We start from the raw sequence: 20,092 nt of genomic DNA, 5'->3' as shown, positions 1-20,092 counted from the left end.
CCTGGCCGTGGCTAGAGGGATTCCTGGGTCCCGGTTCTGACACGATTCATTTGCCCGTGTTTTCGTGGGATGCAGTGATGTCCCTCCCTTGCGGACGCGTGCACAGGAATGCAGTGTGGCCTTCCTTGGAATCTGAAACAGCGCTGAACCTCGCCTGCTGCCTTACCCCCGGGGACGTGTGGCGGGTCTGTGAGATGCAGAAGGTTCCCCTCATTGTCCGGACGCCGTGCCGAGAGGGAGCATGGCAGGAGGCTTCTTCCAGGCTCCGGACCCTTTGGCCCAGAGATGGGGGGGGGGGGGGATAGCGGAGCCCTGGCCGTATGGTATCAGTCCATCCCAGCACAGAGAAGAAATCTATGCAGATAATAAAAAAAAAAAAGCTTGAAAGAGAGCGTATGCTCCTTGCAGCAGGAAGGAAAACTCCGCCGTGGTGGAAAGCACGTAATCTGTTTCAGGACCCCAGTTTTGTGCCGAATGGCAGGAAATCCTGGAACCCAGGGGCACGGGACCGGGGAGCCGGAGTGCATTAAATCTGCGAGGGAAGCACAGAGTAAGCAGGGCTGAGACCCAGAGGGTGCAGTGCCATGCACAGCAGGCCTCCCTGCTAGTGCCTTCTAACCTACAGACAGGCAGAGCCAGTCCTTTTTTTTTTTTTTTAATTGCGGGCGGGGGGTTGCGGGGGAGCGGCATGCGGCAGTTTCCTCCTGTTCTTTTGGACTGCCGGCTGAACCAGAACGGGGGCCATGAGCAACTATCCGGGATTTTTTCTTCTTTTTATATTCTACCCCCCCGTTCCCCCCAGAATTTATTTTAGTCCAGTCACCGCAGTGATGGTCCAGAGCCAAGAAAGATCCATGCGCCAGGGCTCCTTAATCTGGCCACGCGGTATCGCTGTTGCACAGCGACTGCGGCTTCTTCCTGCTAGGGGCTGTGAACGCTGCCTCATCACATTCCCATACCTGGGGAGGGGGGAGCAGAAAACCTGAGTCGGGAGGCTCACTTATGTCCCGCCACCATCCTGGGCAGCACTGCCCCTGAGCCAGCCCCCCAGCCAGTCCTTTTCCAGGCCATAGATCCAGTGGGGATAAATCAAGCCTGGCCGTGATCGCCTGGAGCCTCCTGCTGACCCTGCGACCAGTGATGGAGAGAGATTGGGGGCTGTAGTTGTGGTGTGAGGGGGGAAGAGATGATTGCAGGATGCTGGTGAAGTGCAATAGCACCGGGCTTCCTTTTGCTCCCTCAGAGCTGGGAGGTGGGGAGCGTCCCTTGGGCCTGGAAGACTCTGAGCCATGCTGCTTCTGCTGCTGCTGCTGCTGCTGTTAAGGGGGATTTTTGCATGCCCCAGGTTCTCTCTGTGTGCTCTTGTGGTTTGTGTTTCCTGTGTTTGCCTGGTTGCCTCCCAGACGCATGGTGGGAGAATGGTTTTGTTTTGCCTTGGTTAACATTTAAGGTTACGTCTGTGAAATGTCTTGACTTGCTCTCTCCTCATCCCCCTTCCCTGCCCCCTCTCTCTGGACACCCAGACTGAGCTGCCTCAGGCCTCAGCGGAAGGAACCTGACATGCCTGCACTAGTAACCCTTGAGCACCTGGGATGTTGCAGCCATAGAGCTGGCATTTTATTCTGAGGTGAGATAGGGATTGGGAGGGGAGAGGGATGTTATAGAGCTGGAGCCTCTGAGAATGGAGCTTTTTTTTCATCATGTCTTCTCAGGGTGGCTTTCTGGTTCTGCTTTTAACTTTTTTTTTTTTTTTTTAATTTTGAGATTGGAGTGGAACATTCTACCCTCCTTGTGCCGAGTGAGTTTGAAACTGAGCTTTGTCCAGCACTAGAATGAGCACTAGCAGTAAATCTAAGAGGCGGAGGTTGCAGCTAACACACCTTGGCATTCCTATCATGGGATGTGCAACACCAGCCTCTGTGGCATTGCTGTCCCCCAAGATGCGAAGTGACTCCTGCTCTCCCTATTCCTCAAATCTGATACCCCAGAGAGTGGCTGTGATGCTCTGTTATGCAATCCACTGGTGGGCAGTGCAGGCTAGAGATGTCAGAAGTTACATTCTCTTCTCACTGGTGCACTCATACAAGCCGATGCAGTACGGTGCACTCGTTTAGCCTCGCGTCCAAAACTAATAGCACTCATCACAATCAAATGCATGTCGATGAGCCTATTACTTAGTTCAAAGCAACCCAGAAAAGTGTACAGAAAAGCAGAAAAAAAACTGCTTTTCTGTACACCCTCCGACTTAATATCCTAGCGATATTAAGTCGGAGGAGCCTAAAACTTTTAAAACATTTTTTTAAAAATCTGCCTGCTGGTCAGCAGGTTAGAAAAACGGTTGTTCAATTATACCAGCTTCCATTTTCCTAAGCCGTGGCTGTCAGTGGGTTCGAAACTGACACCGGTAAAATTGAGCGTCAGTTGTCGGGACCCGCTGACAGCCACCTCTACCGCTAATAAGGAGGCACTAGGGACACACTATTGTCCCTAGCGCCTCCTTATTAGCGCACAACCTCATTTAAATAGAGAATCGCACACCCAGGAGAGGTGCCTGGGCGCTCGTCGGGAGAGCGGGCGCTCAACACGGCGAGCTGGCTCTCCGCATTTTTTTACTATATCAGCCTGAAAGATTTTTTTTTTCTCTGTGCCAGAGTGCATTAGGGGCTAATTTGCTGATCCTGTCTCTTAAATTGTTAGTTATACTCTAGTAAAGCTCCTTGACCGATGGAAAATTCTACCGCATGACCCTTCCAGGCCTTTGTCTGACTCTTGCCCGCTCTCTGCAGAGGGTCATTAGTGCACCAGGAACCCCTGGTCAGATTGGGCCCGCTGGATAGAGGCACCCAAGAAATCTGCCTTGGTAGTGAGAGTGGTACAGGGACAGGCAAACCTTGGGGAGAGTCTGTGGAGTTGAAGCTGAGGTTGAACGATGCCAGCTCCTTGTCGCCGTGGGGCAGTAGTCCAGTCCGGGCTTTCTGATCCCCATCCCATCCCAGTCACCGGATGCCCAGCAGGGTGCCCCGGGATGGACTGAACTGGCCCATCGTGACATGGAGCTGGGTTGGCAGCCCTGCCCTCATCTCCCCCTGCCCTCCCTTTCAGTCCTGGGCATGCTGCTCTCGCCTTCCCTGCTCCACCTCCCCCCACCCCCTCATCCTAACTGATTCCCTCTCTGATCATGGCTTGGTCAAGGGCGAGGAGGAAGCTGTGCTTTTTTTTTTTTTTTTCAATGTTGCATCAGGCAAGTATTCAGGGAGCATGTGATCAAAGCACAACACTACTCACTCCCCTCCCTGGACTCGGCCCGCCCCCTCGCCTCCTCACACCCCATACCCCTAAAAGAGATGAGCTTATGCTTCTTTTCTTACAGGGACAGTGCCAGCAGTGCCCCCCCCCCTCCCCTCCGAGGACTGCTTTGGCTCAGGACTTCCTTAAAGAGCCTTCCTAGGGTTGTCAAGTGAGTCCATGCCATAAGGAAGGGGCCAGTCCAGGAACTTGCATTTCTCCTCATGCATGTGTCTGGGGTACTGGAATGGCCTGTTCCTTACGACATGGAGCCAGGTAAGCCACCCTGCCTTAGAGTCTCCTGTATTGGTGGACAAAAAGGACAACTTCAGACGGCCATACTGTCCCTTGAAGAAATGTTGTGCAATTAACATGACTGTGAGCCTGGAGGCCAGCCCTGGTCACTGAGGAAGCGGTGGTGCGACAGCGCGAGTTGGGGAGATCTCCCATCCTCCTGGCATCGCTAACGGCAACCAGCCATCCACCTTTACAGCACTGCAGTGGGAACTCAGACCCTGCCTCTCCCCTGAGGGCTAAAACACCAGCGCTGGGTTTCGGGAGCCCTTCCTTAAACATCTCCAAACCCTAAACGGCATAGTTTCTATCACTCTTACAGAAAAACTCTCCCATAGCAAATCTTCCCTCCCTCTGGACAGTAAGAATGCAGCCTTATTTTTAGAAATGGTCTCATCACACCCCCTCCCACAGGGTATTTGCTGGAAGTAAGCCAAGCTCACGTTCCCCCCTCCCACCCAGACCCTTTCGGCTCGCTAGTAGGATAGAGACCCCCTTTAAAACCACCCTCGCTGCTTTTAGCAGCTCTCTCTCTGCACAGCCTGTCTATCCCTGGATGTCAGAGGCCCTCAGTGCTGTCCCAGCAGCAGTGCACGAGCTCCCTGCCTCTGACTTGGGCCTGGAGGGGAGGGCGACCTCCAGAGACGGATATTGGAAGAAGCGGCAGTTGTTTCTTGGGTGGCCATGGGGGGGGGGGGGCTTGGAGAAGGCTGACATCACCTCCAGCTGTGACCTGAAATAAAGCACTGAGGCCTGCAAGAGAAAGGGAACAAGGGGGCGAAAAGGGGACCGCACCGCGTTCATCATTTGGCTATCCCTATTGAGAGGCTTCTGCTGACCTCCAGTAAAGGCGGACGAGAAAAAGGTCATTCAAATCTCACCTCATCATTACTAACCCCCCTGCCCCCACCCCCACCCCTCCCCACAAAAACCCAGTATTGGGGACAGATTGTGCTCCTGCTGTCTGTGCACAGGCATACTTGACTGACGGTTAGACGGGTTTAACGGGTCTTGCCAAACCTGTCCTGGGGACCCCACATCAGGCTGAGCTTTCAGGATATCCACAATGGATAAGCAAGAGAGAAGCCTCCCTAGCCCCTCCTCTAACGGCTGATAGGAAGGCAGAGTCGCGCTCAGCGCTGGGCCTTTATTCCCAGTGAAAGTCCCACCTGCGCCGGACCGTGGTTTCTCCACATGGGAGGGAGGTGGGGGTGGAGTAAACCAAGGCTCTTCCTTCTGTGATTCCCTGTGCCTGTAACCAGGGCTGGACACTTGAGCAGCAGCTTTTAAAATAAAGAGTTCACAGTTCAGCTTGGTCAGTGGTAATAGGGATGTGAATGTGTGCCCGATCGTTCCCGCTTTCGGGTTCGTCTGGCCGCGGGAAAATCTCGTTTTCCCACGGATCCCCGTTTTGTGTTTTTTTTTTTTGTGAAAAATCGTTTTTCGGGTTAGCGCATGCTAACCAAATAGCAAAAAGTAACAAAAAATAACAAAATAAATGGCTTTTTGTTAGCGCGCGCTCACATGAGTAGCGCGCGCTAACCCGAAAAACAATTTTTACAAAAATTTTGGGGGAAATTGATCGTTTCTTTTTTTACCCGATATATTAACGAATTTAGAAATATCGTACGATATTTCAATTTGTTAGAAAAACGATTCACATCCCTAAATGGTAATCAGCTGGCACCACACACATTTTCTTCTGATTACGTCCATGATCAATCCCAATGCCACTCCAGCTTAATCTACCCCTTGGTAATGGGTCCCAGGGTGGCTAAGGAGTCTCCTGCCTCTACCTTCCAAAAATACTGTGGTCCACTGCTTGACTCACAAACTCCAGACCTCTCCGTCCTGTTCTCCTGGGGCAGAGACTCCTTTGATTGAGGGAGTCCCCAAATGTCCTTATGACATGGAGCCAGGTAGCCATCCTGCCTTGGAATCTCCTATATCAGAGGACCAAAGGACAATTTCAGGCAGCCATACTGTCCCTTTAGGAAATGTTGTGCAAGCTCTCAAATGGTATTGGAGCTTTCAGGCTGAAAAATCCCTAAAACTACACAGTAGGGAGGAAAAAAACCAAACCTCCTCTCCTCTCCCCACTCCTGCACAGGAAGGGTGGGCAGAATCACTTCCTCCCAAAAAAACCTACCAAAAACTAAATAAAGTCTCAAAACGCAGAGATGCCACAATCCAACCACAGGCTCTGAGTTAGGAAAAAAAGGGTTTCCCTTCTGTGCAGTACTTGGGAGATCCAGGAAAAATGGAATCAAAATCCCTTAAATATTAAAAATCACCGAGACACATTCCAGTATATGTAAATTTAAGGCATGCTTATATTCATTGTGAATATCCTGAAAACCCAATCTGATGTGGGGTTCTCAGGACAGATTTGGAGAGTCCTGATTTAGGAAATGGGGGAGGGGGAAGAAGCCAGACCCAATCACACAGGAAGGGGTGGGGGGTGTGGGAAGGGCCTTCAGTCAGTTTCTGGTGACTGCTAGGCTTGGATGTTATGTGGCTCCGGGAGCTTGTGCTCATACTGTTCGCTTACCTGATCTCAGCAATGAGAAGGGGCTGCAGGTTTAAGAAACGGAGAATCAGGCGAAGAAGTGGCAAAAAGAAATGTCCTGGCAGAGAGAGAGAGAGCGCCTGCCTTTTTGTAACATCATTACTAGGGCGATTCTTCCTATAATAAACCTTTTAATTGTTCTCAACATGTTTTAAAAAAAAAAAAAAAAAAAGGAATTTGCAGTGGTGTGTGTCTGTGTGTGTGCATGCCCTGGTTGTGTTTATAGTTTCTCCTAGGACAAGCAGGATGGAGGTCCTCACAGATGGGTGACATCAGATGGAGCTCGGCATGGAAAACTTGTCAAAGTTTCTAGAACTTTGGCTGGCATACTGAGCATGCCCAGCATGCCACTATCCACGCGTCAACGCGGGGTCCCCCTTCAGTCTCTTTTTTTTTTCTGTGATGATAGTTGCCTCGCGATTTTTGGAGCGCTGCTCTACAAGTATCTTTCGTGCTTAAATATATCATTTTTTGCCCGTCCTACGTTGTGTCCCCCTTCTCTGGTCAGTGCTTTTCCCGGTGTGGTAGGTATTTCTTACTACCTCTACCTTCTTTCCAGTCGATTCCCAGCATATCGCTCCCACAAGGCTGCTGGCCATCTACTGTTCGCCAACTTACTTTTATGGTGTTGTCCGGTTTTCGTTGGTGCCCCCAGTGCTCGCAGACCAATGCCTGAGGACATTGCACGATGTCCAAAGGTGTCAGCTGTGCGATCAGATGACCCCCAAAGTCCGTCAAGCTCGGCTTGATAAAATGGAGAACCTTTTTGGGCCAAAGAAATCTACTCTGTCCATGCTGGCTTCGGCATCTCTGACGCCCAGGGGTTGAGGGGAACTGATGGATAACCTGCCCCTTTCCATGCCCCTGGCAAGTTCTTCCAAGGAGTGAGGAGTTAGTGATCGACCCTCACCGATTTCAGTGCTCTCCAGGACTTCGGGATCCTCAGTTTCCTTGGTGCTGAGCACTGTGGGAAGTCCTACAAGCATTGACACTGGTTGTCATTGGCGCAAGGCTTCAGTTCTGGTGCGGCACCGGCGGTAGCCGTTCCGCCACCAAAGAGACCTTATGGCGAGGAGGCCCCTATCTCCAACAAGCCCGGGAGTCCTAGGCATTCCCCACCATTAGCAGTGCTGGGCACTGAGCCTCCTCAGGGTTCTATGGAGGCTCTGGTGACACCTCGTCCTCCTTCATCAGTCCTTTCTTCACGGACTTCCAGGAGGAGTTGGACCACAGGGTGCAGAGTGAGGTTCTCCAAGCCCTGTGGGGCATCAAACTGCCTCCAGCGCCGGCTCCCATACCAGCACCAGAGTCTGCACCATCTCTCTTGGCGCCCCTGCTCAAGCGTCTAGACGTCCAGGTGATGTATTGTCCTCTCGCACTGAGGACAAGTCTCCCAGGGCTGTTGCCCAGGAGGGAAGTGTTAGGCTGGCCATCATAGTTGGTGATTCAATTATTAGAAATGTAGGTAGCAGGGTGCTGGTGGATGTGAGGACCGCCTGGTAACTTGCCTGCTTGGTGCAAAGTTGGCAGACCTCACGCGTCACCTAGATAGGATTATAGACAGTGCTGGGGAGGAGCCGGCTGTCATGGTACATGTGGGTACCAACGACATAGGAAAATGTGGGAGAGAGGTTCTAGAAGCCAAATATAGGATTTTAGGTAGAAAGCTGAAACCCTGATCCTCCAGGGTGGCATTCTCTGAAATGCTTCCTGTTCCACGTGCAGGTCCCCAGAGGCAGGCAGAACTCCAGAGTTTCAATGCGAGGATGAGACGATGGTGTAGGGCAGGGGTCAGGAACCTTTTTGGCTGAGAGAGCCATAAACGCCACATATTTTAAAATGTAATTCCATGAGAGCCATACAATATGTTTAAAACTAAATACAAGTAAATGTGTGCATTTTATGTAAGATCACACTTTTAAAGTACAATAAGTCTCTGAAAATATTACACCAGGCCTTAAGACACCAATACATCTCCTATTAGGAAAACGGACCAAGTCAGGCTGCTATAGAGTCTACACAGAAACTACACGCCAGCAGAAAACCTCACCTGAATCACGTGCTGTCCCTCACCTAACATAGAATAAAGAGACCAAAACGCATAACAAGAAGCATTCAGAAAAAACTGACTTGGAAACTGCAACAAGCCAGAGTCTCTGTATGCAGTGTAACAAAGGAAAAAAGAAACATCACCCATCCTTATAAAACAAATCAAGAAATATAAAATATCAGCAGTAAAACTGTACTAACAAAAAGAACATATTTCGAAACAGCTGAGTGGAATATCCAATAATTAAAAACTCATATAAAACATTTCCAGATACCAACAAAATATTTCAAAATAGCAGACACAAAGACCCAGTAATGAAAAATAATAAGGATACAAAAATTTTTTTGCTCTGCATACCTGGGAACGTTTGATATCCAGGTGTCCTGAGATTGTTCTGAATTAGCAGGAGGTGGGGTGGTTTGCTTGGAACTTTCTCCTCTCTCTCACACTGGCTCTCAATGACACACCTATACACACATGCTCTCAGTACTCACATATACACATGTTTTTCTCTCTCACTTATATAGGCTCTTAATTACACATTTACACACATGCTGTCTATCTTTTCACGCTTACACACACACACAGGCTTTCAATCACATAAATACATGCTGTCTTTTTCTCTCACACACAGACTCTCATTCACATGCTGCTAACATGTCCTCTCTTTCTCTCATTTACACACAGGCTCTCAATCACATACTCACATGCTCCCTCACCTAAATCAGCTCTCAATCACACACAGACACACATGGTCTCTCTCTCATTTAAACACAGGCTCTCAATCACATACTCACATGCTCCATCACCTAAACCAGCTCTCAATCACACACAGACACACATGATCTCTCTCTTACTTATACACACAGGCTCTTAATCATACATACACATGATTTCTCTCACACACAAAGGATCTCAATCATACATACACATACTCTTTCACACAAACAGGTTTTCAATCACAAACTTACACATACAGGTTCCCAATGGTAAACTTACATTCATGCTCTCTCTCTCTCTCACAGGCAGGCTCTCAATCACAGACATACTCTCTTTCACATGTACAGGCTCTCAATCATTCACATACATGCAATCTCTCACTCACACACACACACACACGCCCCCCCCCCCCTGTGGCCCGGAAGAGGAAGTGGAGAGTATCGGGTGCCTGCGCGGCAAGAAGAGGCCACGCTAGTGCGCTCGGCATCGGCCCGAAGAAAAGAAGACTGCAGCGCGGCTCGGAGGAAAATGAAGAGGGAGAGAGAGAGTGAATGAGCGAGCAATGCTCATTCACTCTCTCTCTCCCTCACCCCGGGAACTCGCGGCAGCAGCAGCCTCCTCCCAACGCTAACCTCCTTAATTTTCAGCCCTCGCGGAGGCGGAGTCCCATCGGCCACGGTTGAACCTCTTCATTTTCCTCCGAGCCGTGCTGCAGTCTTCTTTTCTTCGGGCCGATGCCGAGCGCACTAGCGTGGCCTCTTCTTGCCGCGCACGCACCCGATACTCTCCACTTCCTCTTCCGGGCCGTGGGGGGGGGGGGGGGCGGGAAAAGAGAGCATGCCGGTGCCGCTGACTCCAGCTGTCCTGCCGCGTTCCGCCCGGGCTGACAGCATTTTAAGCCCGGGCGGAGGAGGACCGGGGAGCAGCTGGGTCAGCGGGAAAGTGTGTGACATGTCTGCGAGCCCTCAAAAGAGCCATATCTGGCTCGCGAGCCATGGGTTCCCGACCCCTGGTGTAGGGAATAGGGATGTGCATTTGTTTCATTCGTTTAATTTGTTTCATACGTTTCCCATTACATGTCAATTAGATGTGCATTTGTTTCATATGTTTCATATTACATATTACATGCTTGTATAGGAAACGGATGAAACGAATGCATATCCCTAGTAGGGAAGAGGTATTCAGTTTTGTAAGGAACTTTGGAAACTTTTGGGGAAGGAGGAGACTTTTCTGAAAGGAGGGGCTCCACCTTAACCAGAGTGGAACCAAGCTGCTGGCACTAACTTTTAAAAGGAGATGGAGCAGCTTTTAAACTAGAACAAGGGGGAAGCCGACAGTCACTCAGCAGTGCATGGTTAGGAGAAATGTATCCTTGAAGGATACTAATAAAACAGGAGAGTTAGGGCATCCCAACAGAGAAGTTCCAATAAAAGCAAACCTAGTCCATGTGCCTACATGTAAAAAAATCACCTGAGCTAAAGATTTCCAAATTATCCCTAAGAACTGAAAAGCAGGTTGTTAATACAAACAAAAAACACACTATGAAATGTCTGTATGCCAATGCCAGAAGTCTAAGAAGTAAGATGGGAGAGTTAGAGTGTATAGCAGTAAATGATGAGATTGACATAATTGGCATCACAGAAACCTGGTGGAAGGAGGATAACCAATGGGACAGTGCTATATCAGGGTACAAATTATATCGCAATGATAGGGAGGATCAACTTGGTGGGGATGTGGCACTTTATGTCCGGGAGGGTATAGAGTCCAACAGGAAAAAGATCATTCAAGAGACTAAATGCTCAGTAGAATCTATATGGGTAGAAATTAGGGATGTGAATCGGGCTTCGGACAATTGAAAATATCGGACGATATTTTCAAAATCGTCAGAAATCGGGGGCTCCCTCAAAACGATAGGAAAACCCCACGATATTGATCGTGGGGTTCTCTTATCGTTTTGGGGGAGGGCGGGAAAAATGGCACACAAAAATAACCCTTAAACCCACCCCGACCCTTTAAAACTAATCCCTTAGCTTCCCCCACCCTCCCGACCCCCAGAAAACTTTTTACAGGTACCTGGTGGTCCAGTGGGGGTCCCTGGAGTGATCTCCCGCTCCCGGGCCGTCGGCTGCCACTAATCAAAATGGCGCCGATGGCCCTTTGCCCTTACCATGTGACAGGGTATCCGTGCCATTGGCCGGACCCTGTCACATGGTAGGAGCACTGGATGGCCAGTGCCATCTTGTGCTCCTACCATGTGTCAGGGGCTGACCAATGGCACCAGTAGCCCCTGTGACATAGTGAGGGCAAAGGCTATCGGCGCCATTTTGAATACTGGCAGCCGACGGTCCGAGTGCAGGAGGTCGCTCCCGGACCCTCGCTGGACTTTTGGCTAGTCTTGTGGGGGTCAGGAGGGTCCCCCAAGACTTGCCAAAAGCTTGGTGGTCAGCGGACGTCCAGTCTCCAACGCCTTTGCCCTTCATTGGGGCACAGGTCTCCTGTACGCGTATCCTTCTCTTCCGCCAATCATGAAGACTCTCTTGAAGCTCCAGCAGGACCGGGGACCATGATTCCGTGGCCCTGAACTGGCCCTGACAAGTCTCGTTCCCTCTCCTTCGAGACCTGTCAGTCAGAGATCCCATCAGTCTAGGGACTGCTCCCGATCTGATAACGCAAGATCAGGGTGCACTGTGCCATCCAAACCTCTGGGCGTTTAGCCTTGACGGCCTGGATGTTGAGCATTTAGTTCTTCAGTCCCTGGACTTGTCTGACAACATGTCTCAGTTGCTGATAGCTTCCAGGAAGCCTTCCACAACCGGTTGAAGTGGAGGAGGTTCTCTGTTTGGTGCGAGGGGCATGGCTTGGATCCATTCACTTGCCCCCTTCCGAGGTTTTGGACTACTTGTGGCATCTCTCCAAGGCCGGGCTTAAAAACCATCTTCGTCAGTGTCCATTTGAGAGCAGTCAGTGCTTACATCAAGGTGTAGCTGGCATGCCCATCTCTGTTCAGCCCATAGTAGGTCACTTTGATGCGGGTCTGCTTCAACTGAAGCTCCCCCTTTGGCCTCCAGTTGTGTCCTTGGACTTGAACATTGTGTTAGCGTGGCTCATGCGCCCTCCATTGAGCCTATGCGCTCCTGCGATCTGAAGTTCCTCACCTGGAAGGTCCTGTTCCTGGTGGCAATCACTTCAGCTCGTAGGGTAGTGAGCTTCAGGCCTTGGTTACTTACTCGCCCTAGACGAAATTCTTTCATGATTATGTGGTCCTCCGTACGCATCCCAAGTTCCTGCCTAAGGTAGTGACTGACTTTACATCAGTCCATTTTTTTGCCCACCCTTTTTCTGAGGCCCCATTCACACGGGCTCTACATATGTTGGATGCAAGAGGGCCCTAGCTTTCTATTTAGAATGCACAGCAGGCCACAGGCAATTCACTCAGCTCTTCATATCTTGATAAAATAGATTGGGAGTTGTCGGTGGGAAAACAGACTATCAAATTGGCTAGCAGACTCCATCTCTTCCTGCTTCGCACAATTGGGCCTTCAGCTGGGAGGCCAAGTCAAAGCTCACTCTGTTTGGGCTATAGTGGTGTCAGTTGTAGAAATCTGCAGGGCAACAACGTGGAGCTCCCTACACATGTTCGGTGCCCACTACTACCTGGACAAGGATGGTAGACATGACAGTAACTTTGGCAAATCCGTCCTTCGCAACCTCTTCCAGGCTTTACACCCATCTCTCCCTACCTAAGATCCATTGGTGGGGATCAGGCTATCTCCCTGTCTAGCCAACAGCACTGCAGTTATTGTTGTGCCCGTTGGCGCCTGGTTCGGTGCTTGCTGGACATAGTTATTGCCGGGAGTAGCCTGTAACTTGTATCCACCCATCTGTGGGACTACCATCCTGCTTGTTCTAGGAGAAGTGCAGTTGCTTACCTGTAACAGGTGTTCTCCTAGGACAGCAGAATGTTAGTCCTCAGGAAACCCGCCCGCCACCCCAAGGAGTTGGGTTCTCATACGTTGTTTTGATTCGTTTTTTTCGCTCCTGAATTCTATGGTACGAGACTGAAGGGGGACCTCGCGTGGACGCCTGGATTAGGGCATGCTCAGTGTGCCAGTCAAAGTTCTAGAAACTTTGACAAAAGTTTTCTGTGCCAGGCTCCATCTTCTGTTGTCACCCATCTGTGAGGACTAACATCCTGCTGTCCTAGGAGAACACCTGTGACAGGTAAGCAACTGCGCTTTGCTCACTCCCACTTGCATGGTCCCCCATCCTGCAGCCTCTCTCCTTGCTTCTCTGCCTGTAAGCTGGATTTCTGCTGCATGAGACAGGGGATGTTAGCGTTTGTAAGTCCTGCAGATCTGAGGAGACCTCTGCGTGTGGTGTTAGTGCTGTGTGAGAATGGCTGTGTATTCATTTTCTGTTTAGGGGGGAGTGTGGTTTCCAAGGGGGGTCAGGTGTCCCACCACGGAGCTTGTGCCTAGATTCCTGGCTTTAAAATTTGTCCAGCACATAGTTTCAGAGCATGGCTGTATTTGGCTGCTGGTTAAGTAGGTGTTCTTGGTATCAGGTCGGGTGGAGATAAATACCCACCTATAATTCAGTTTTGTTTTTTTGTTTTTTTTTTAAACCAAGCGGTTTCTTCCCTCTCCTTTGGGTTTCCAGCTCAGTCGGAAGCCAGGGCTGGGATCTGACCACGAGCCTTCGCTCCCAACTACCCAGGGATTTTTCCCCTACGTTCTCCCAGCTTATAGCCCAGTCACTGCAGTCTCCTTCTGAAATCATAGGCCCCAAATCTGACCACGAGGTGCCGCCATTCTGCGGTGTCAGGGGTCTCCCTCCCCACCACATCCCCAGCTGACTCCCGAGTGACAAATCAAACCCAAGTCCTTCTGTACGGTAGCACTGCAGCTGAGCCCCCGGGCCGGCCCTGTAATTGAATGTTCGATCATTGGCAGGGTTAAATAGCTGGGGGGGGGGAACACTTGAACAGCCCACGAAGTTGCACAGTCCCTGGCTACTTTTACAGCGGACGGTTAGTATCTCATGGTCCACGGAAAAAGCGCCTGGGCACCTTCATTGTGCAAGTCGGCTCTCGTAAAGAACCACGTGCTTTGCATCTGATGATTGTGCAGGCGGCGTGGGGGGGGGGGTGTGCGGGGGGAAGGAGGGGGTGGCATGCCTTTGAAAATTCCAGGTATGCTTTCTGTCCCTCCCACCCCCATTTAAACACATCCTTGGGAAAGTCTTTCTTTTTTAAACTCCACTAAAGCCAGTGCCTACTTTTAGCCATGGATTTACCCAGGTAAATGGTTTTGCAGCTTGCCCTCAGAATGCCCAGTATGGGACCTGTTTACATTCCCAGCTGCTGCACTCTTCCCCCATATGTGTGTACTTGTAGGCAGGGTGGTCCTAGGGCCGAGCTGGCACTCTGTTCTGTCCCTGCCACCTGGGCCTTGGAAGTGGCCTGGCAGAAGTGTTCACAGTGAGGTGCTATCCCAGCCTCGTGTCTACCCAAATAACCCTGTGTTTCTCCTTTTACTTTCGTCTGTGTTATCCAGACCTCTCAATGTTCTCTCCCATCAATGTGTGGAGCGAGAGGAGCTGGTTAGAGGGGCTGATGGATGTTGGTTGCCCATGATCTGAAGAGGCACACTTCACATGCACTGACAAGAGGAGTCAGTGGTGAAGGAGGGGACTATGTGGAGATACAGTGAGGTTTGAACTGGGGCTTTTGGGGGGGGGGGGGGGCACGCACCATCAGGGGTATGAGTTGGCAGTGAGGGTGCACTCCTGAGAGTATGAGGTTGGAAAGCATGCTTTTCTAACGATTTCTGCATTCATAAGAGCGTGAGCAGGGCTTGCATTGGTATGGGTAAATTTCCAGAAAAGTGTACCTGAGCAGAGAGGAATGCTCCATGTAGCCCTCGGGCAAGTAACAAGCAAACATCAGTGAGAAGGACCCCCCCCCCCCCACCGATAGTAAGAGGGACACAGAAATGGAGGAGGGTGGAGGGAGCCCCCACAGTGAGGGAGAGAAATTGAGAGCTTTGGAGTCTCTTCTTGTTGCTGTGTCTGTCATGAGCGTGCCATTGATGAGTTTCCCCTCAGAACCCATAAAGCACTTCTGCTTGCACGGCTGCTTACAGGATTCTCCGTAGACTCTGGCAAGGCCATCACCCGGAAACACGAGCTGAGTTTTGTAACTGGGGCCCCACGAGCCAATCACACCGGGGCAGTGGTCATCCTGAAGAAGGACAATGTGAACCGCCTGGTGCCTGAGTTTACCTTGTGGGGAGAAAACTTGGCCTCCTCGTTTGGCTATTCTGTGGCTGTGACGGACCTGAACAGTGATGGGTGAGTGAGAGTACAGGGATTTACACATGTTTTAAGATTTTATAGCCCAACATAGGAACTTTTAACATGCCCTCTGGATTTATCTCATGGCGGAGGCATTTATCATATGGCGTAGGGATTTGCCTCATGGCCATAAGGGTTTATTACACAGTGCAGGGGTTAGCACATGGTCTCTGGGTTTTGTAGGAGGTTCTCTTACATTATCAGATTGTTATTCACTCTTTCCCTCTCTCTCCTCCTCCACCCCAACACAAATCACTTTTTAGCAGCGTGAGATAGGTCTTCTGGCTACCCAAGTATAAGAAAGTTCCTTCTCACTAATAAGCTTTGGGCTGGGAGAGATGAGTACAATGTCAGGGTTAATAGGCCGTAAGGTACACCAGGGCAACTAAAAATACAAACAAAAAACACACTAATGCCAGAAGTCTAAGAAGTAAGATGAGAGAATTAGAGTGTATAGCAGTGAATGATGAGATAGACATAATTGGTATCTCAGAGACAAGGTGAAAGGAGGATAACCAATGGGATAATGCTATACCAGGGTACAAATTCTATCACAATGAAAGAGAGGAGCAACTTGGAGGCAGGGTGGCACTTTATGTCCGGGATGGCATAGAGTCCTGCATGAGACTAAATGTACAATCAAATCTTTATGGGTAGAAATCCCTTCTGTGTCGGGGAAGAGTATAGTAATAGGAGTATACTACCGTCCATTTGGCCAAAATGATGAGACGGACAGTGAAATGCTAAGAGAAATTAGGGAAGCTAATCAAATTGGTAGTGCAGTAATAATGGGAGATTTCAATTACCCCAATATTGACTGGGTAAATGTAACATCAAGACATGCTAGAGAGTTAAAGTTCCTGGATGGAAAAAAATGACAATTTTATGGAGCAATTGGTTCAGAAACCGTCAAGAGAGGGAGCAATTTTAGATCTAATTCTCAGTGGAGCACAGGATTTGGTAACAGAGCTATTGGTGGTGGGGCCACTTGACAATAGTGATCATAATATGATCAAATTTGAATTAATGACTGGAAGGGGACAGTAAAATCCACGGCTCTAGCACTAAACTTTCAAAAGGGAAACTCTGACAAAATGAAGAAAATAGTTAAAAAAAACAAAACAAAACCTGAAAGGTACAGCTACAAAGGTAAAGAGTGTGCAACAGGCATGGACATTATTTAAAAATACCATCTTAGAAACGCAATCCAGATGTATTCCACGCATTAAGAAAGGTGCAAGGAAAGCCAGAATATTGCCGGCATGGTTAAAAAGTGAGGTAAAAAAGGCTATTTTAGCCAAAAGATCTTCATTCAAAAATTGGAAGAAGGATCCATTAGAGGAAAATAGGATAAATCATAAGCATTGGCAAGTTAAATGTAAGACACTGATAAGACAGGGAAATAGAGAATTTGAAAAGGTTGGCCATAGAGGCAAAAACTCATAATAAAAACTTAAAAAATATATCCGAAGCAGAAAGTCAGTGAGGGAGTTGGTTGCACTGATAGATGATCAAGGGGTTAAAGACACACTTTGGGAAGATAAGGCCATTGCGGAAAGACTAAAAAATTATTCGCTTTGATGTTTACTGTAGAGGATATTGAGGAGATACCAGTTCCGGAGACGGTTTTCAAGGGTGATGATTCAGATGAACTGAACCAAATTATGGTGAACCTATAAGATGTAGTAGGCCAGATTGACAAACTGAAGAGTAGTAAATCACCTGGACTGGATGCTATACACCCCAGGGTTCTGAAAGAATTTAAAAATGAAATTTTATACCTTTTAGTAAAAATTTGTAACCTATCATTAAAATCGTCCATTGTACCTGAAGATTGGAGGGTAGCCAATGTAACTCCGATATTTAAAAAGGTTCCAGGGGAAATCTGGGAAACTATAGACTGGTGAGCCTAACTTCAGTCCCGGGAAAAATCGTGGAAACTGTTATAAAAAATAAAATCACAGAACATTTACATAGACATGGTTTAATGGGACACAGTAGGCATGGATTTACCCAAGTGAAGACTTGCCTCACAAATCTACATTTTATGAAGGGGTGAATAAACATGGACAAAGGTGAACTGGTAGATGTGGTGTATTTGGATTTTCAGAAGGCGTTCAACAAAGTCCCTCATGAGAGTTCTAAGAAAACTAAAAGTCAGTATGGGATAGTAGGTGATGTCCTTTTGTGGATTGGCAAACTGGCTAAAAGACAAGAAACAGAGAGAAGGATTAAATGGTCTGTTTTCACAGTGGAGTGCCTCAGGGATCTGTACTTGGACCAGTGCTTTTTAATATATTTATAAATAATATGGAAAGGGGAATGATGAGTGAGGTGCTTAAATGTGCGGATGGCACAAAATTAGTAGAGTAGTTAAATCTTAAGCGGATTGTGATAAATTGCAGAAGGACCTTGTGAGACTGGAAGATTGGGCATCCAAATGGCAGATGAAATTTATTGTGGACAAGTGCAAGGTGATGCATATAGAGAAAAAATAACCTTTGCTTACACGATGTTAGGTTCCACATTAGGAGTTGCCATCCAGGAAAAGATCTAGGCATCATAGTGGATAATACTTTGAAATCATCGGCTCAGTGTGCTGTGGCAGTCAAAAAAGCAAACAGAATGTTAGGAATTATTAGGAAGGGAACGATGAATAAAATGGTGGATGTCATATTGCCTTTGTATTGCTCCATGGTGAGACTGCACCTTGAATACTGTGTACAATTCTGGTCGCCGCATCTCAAAAAAGATATGGTTGCACTGGAGAAAGTACAGAGAAGGGCAACCAAAATGATAAAGGGGATGGAACGGCTCCCCTATGAGGAAAAGCTAAATAGGTTGGGGCTGTCCAGCTTGGAGAAGAGATGACTGAGGGGGGATATGATAGAGGTCTACACAATCATGAAAGGACGAACGGGTAAATGTGAATCGGTTATTTACTCTTTCGGATAATACAAGAAATAGGGGGCACTTCATGAAGTTAGCAAGTAGCTCATTTAAAACAAATCAGAGATAACATTATTTTTCACTGAATGCATAATTAAGCTCTGGACTTCATTGCCAGAGGATGTGGTTACAGCAGTTAGTGTAACTGGGTTTAAAAAAGGTTTGGATAAGTTCCTAGAGCAGAAGTCCAAAACTGCTATTAATCAATAAGGAGTAGTAGCCTGGGATCTCTTCATTTAATGTTTGGGAACTTGCCAGGTACTTGTGACTTGGATTGGTCGCTGTTGGAAACAGGATGCTGGCCTTGATGGACCCTTGGTCTGACCCAGTATGGCATGCCTTATGGTCTTAGGGCCCTGGACCTTGCCTCATTAGCAGATTGGGTAATGGCACACAGGCTTCCTAAAGAATGTTCCCACTCTCTCCTTCACCTCCTTCCACAGGTGGATGGACCTGATTGTTGGAGCTCCCAATTTTTTTGACCGCAAAGAAGAGATTGGTGGGGCAGTGTACGTGTACATCAACCAGGCGGGGCGATGGGGCAGCACGAAGCCCCTCCGACTAAATGGGACCTACGAGTCCATGTTTGGGATTGCGGTCAGCAGTTTGGATGATATCAACCAGGATGGGTTCCAAGGTGAGGTGCCAGGACAATGGGAGGGGGTGGGGGGGTGGGGTGGCGGCGCTGTGAAGATTTCGAACTTGTGCTTTGTGGGGGGTTTGAGGATGTCTCCTAGGGCTGGTATGGGCATTGCTTCAGGACCGCACATAAACTGGGTTGGGACGGGAGCAAGGAAGGCCGCATCCCGGGGTGATGATGGCACGGGGTGGCAGGCAGGATACTGTGGGGGCGAGAGGCTCCAAAATAAGTCCACATAGAAGTCGTGTCTGCCCCCCCCCCCCCCCCGTTCTCCTGCCAGGGCAGAGATAAATCAGTACAGTATAACACTCATCGGAAAAGAAATGTGACCAAAAGAGTCAAGCAAAAAACTCCCCTGAGACATTGTGTGGGAAGGGATGCTTCCTCCCTCAGTCTGTCAGACATGCTTATAATTCTGCTGCATTGGTGGTAGGGCAGCGGCTCTTTCCAGGGGCTCGGGACTGAAGGCAGTAGGTCCTGCTGGGGGCACAAGACTGATATTAACATTTTTTTTTTTTGGATGTGTAACTGGTGGGGGGGGGGCAAAGAGGAGTCATCCCCCCCCCTCCCCGCTGGATTTTAATTGACTAAATATTTGTAATTAGTTATAGGAGTTTGCTTTTCTATATCCTTATTTTTTATGCCCCCTCCACGCCGTCCCCTGGACAGAATTTATAAACGGGAGCTAACTGTGCAATGGAGGATAAGAGACAAGTTCTCACTTAGCTGAGATGCACCGCTGTGGCCCCCCCCCCCCCCCCCCCCCCCCCCCCCCCCCCGGAAGCGTTGGCCCTTACAATGCTGGCTACGTCCTGGTTCTTTCCCGCTGAGCATCCTTCGGCGGAGTTACAGTCGCGCTCTGCAGCTGGCTCCAATGCTGCTCTTGGTTGTTCTCTTGCAGATATTGCTGTGGGCGCCCCTTTCGATGGTGCGGGCAAAGTATATCATGGCAGCAGCTTAGGAATCGTCACTAACCAACTCAGGTAAGAGCAAGGCAAGGAAAGCAGCAGAAATAGAGGTTTGGTTGAAACGGGGAAGGCAGGGCAGGTGGGTGCGAGCTTGAGAGACAGCTGATGGAGGGAACGGCGTGATGGATTTATTGGAGGGAGGAACAGAGAGGTGGGTGAAGTGAATGATGAATCCTTGGGTTCATCCATTGAGGTCTTTTCAAATGATCACTTATTTGCTCATGATTTCTTTATTGATTTAGGTTTAGCTGCCTTTTCATGAT

At 49.0% G+C, this 20,092-nt stretch overlaps 1 protein-coding gene across 1 annotated transcript in view; it reads left to right on the top strand.

Moving 5' to 3' along the window:
- The window catches only part of LOC115088561 (integrin alpha-7-like), a 136,413-nt gene that overhangs the window by 111,533 nt on the left and 4,788 nt on the right, over positions 1-20,092 (top strand). Inside the window, exons 6-8 of the mRNA XM_029596817.1 lie at positions 15,062-15,269; positions 18,665-18,858; positions 19,763-19,844. Of these exons, the coding sequence (XP_029452677.1) occupies positions 15,062-15,269; positions 18,665-18,858; positions 19,763-19,844 (484 nt within the window). The remainder of the gene's footprint in view (positions 1-15,061; positions 15,270-18,664; positions 18,859-19,762; positions 19,845-20,092) is intronic.

Source organism: Rhinatrema bivittatum, chromosome 3 (assembly GCF_901001135.1).
Source record: "Rhinatrema bivittatum chromosome 3, aRhiBiv1.1, whole genome shotgun sequence".
Classification (NCBI taxonomy): domain Eukaryota; kingdom Metazoa; phylum Chordata; class Amphibia; order Gymnophiona; family Rhinatrematidae; genus Rhinatrema; species Rhinatrema bivittatum.
The sequence above is the reverse complement of the archived record's forward strand: the minus strand, read 5'-3'. Positions and strand labels throughout refer to the sequence as shown.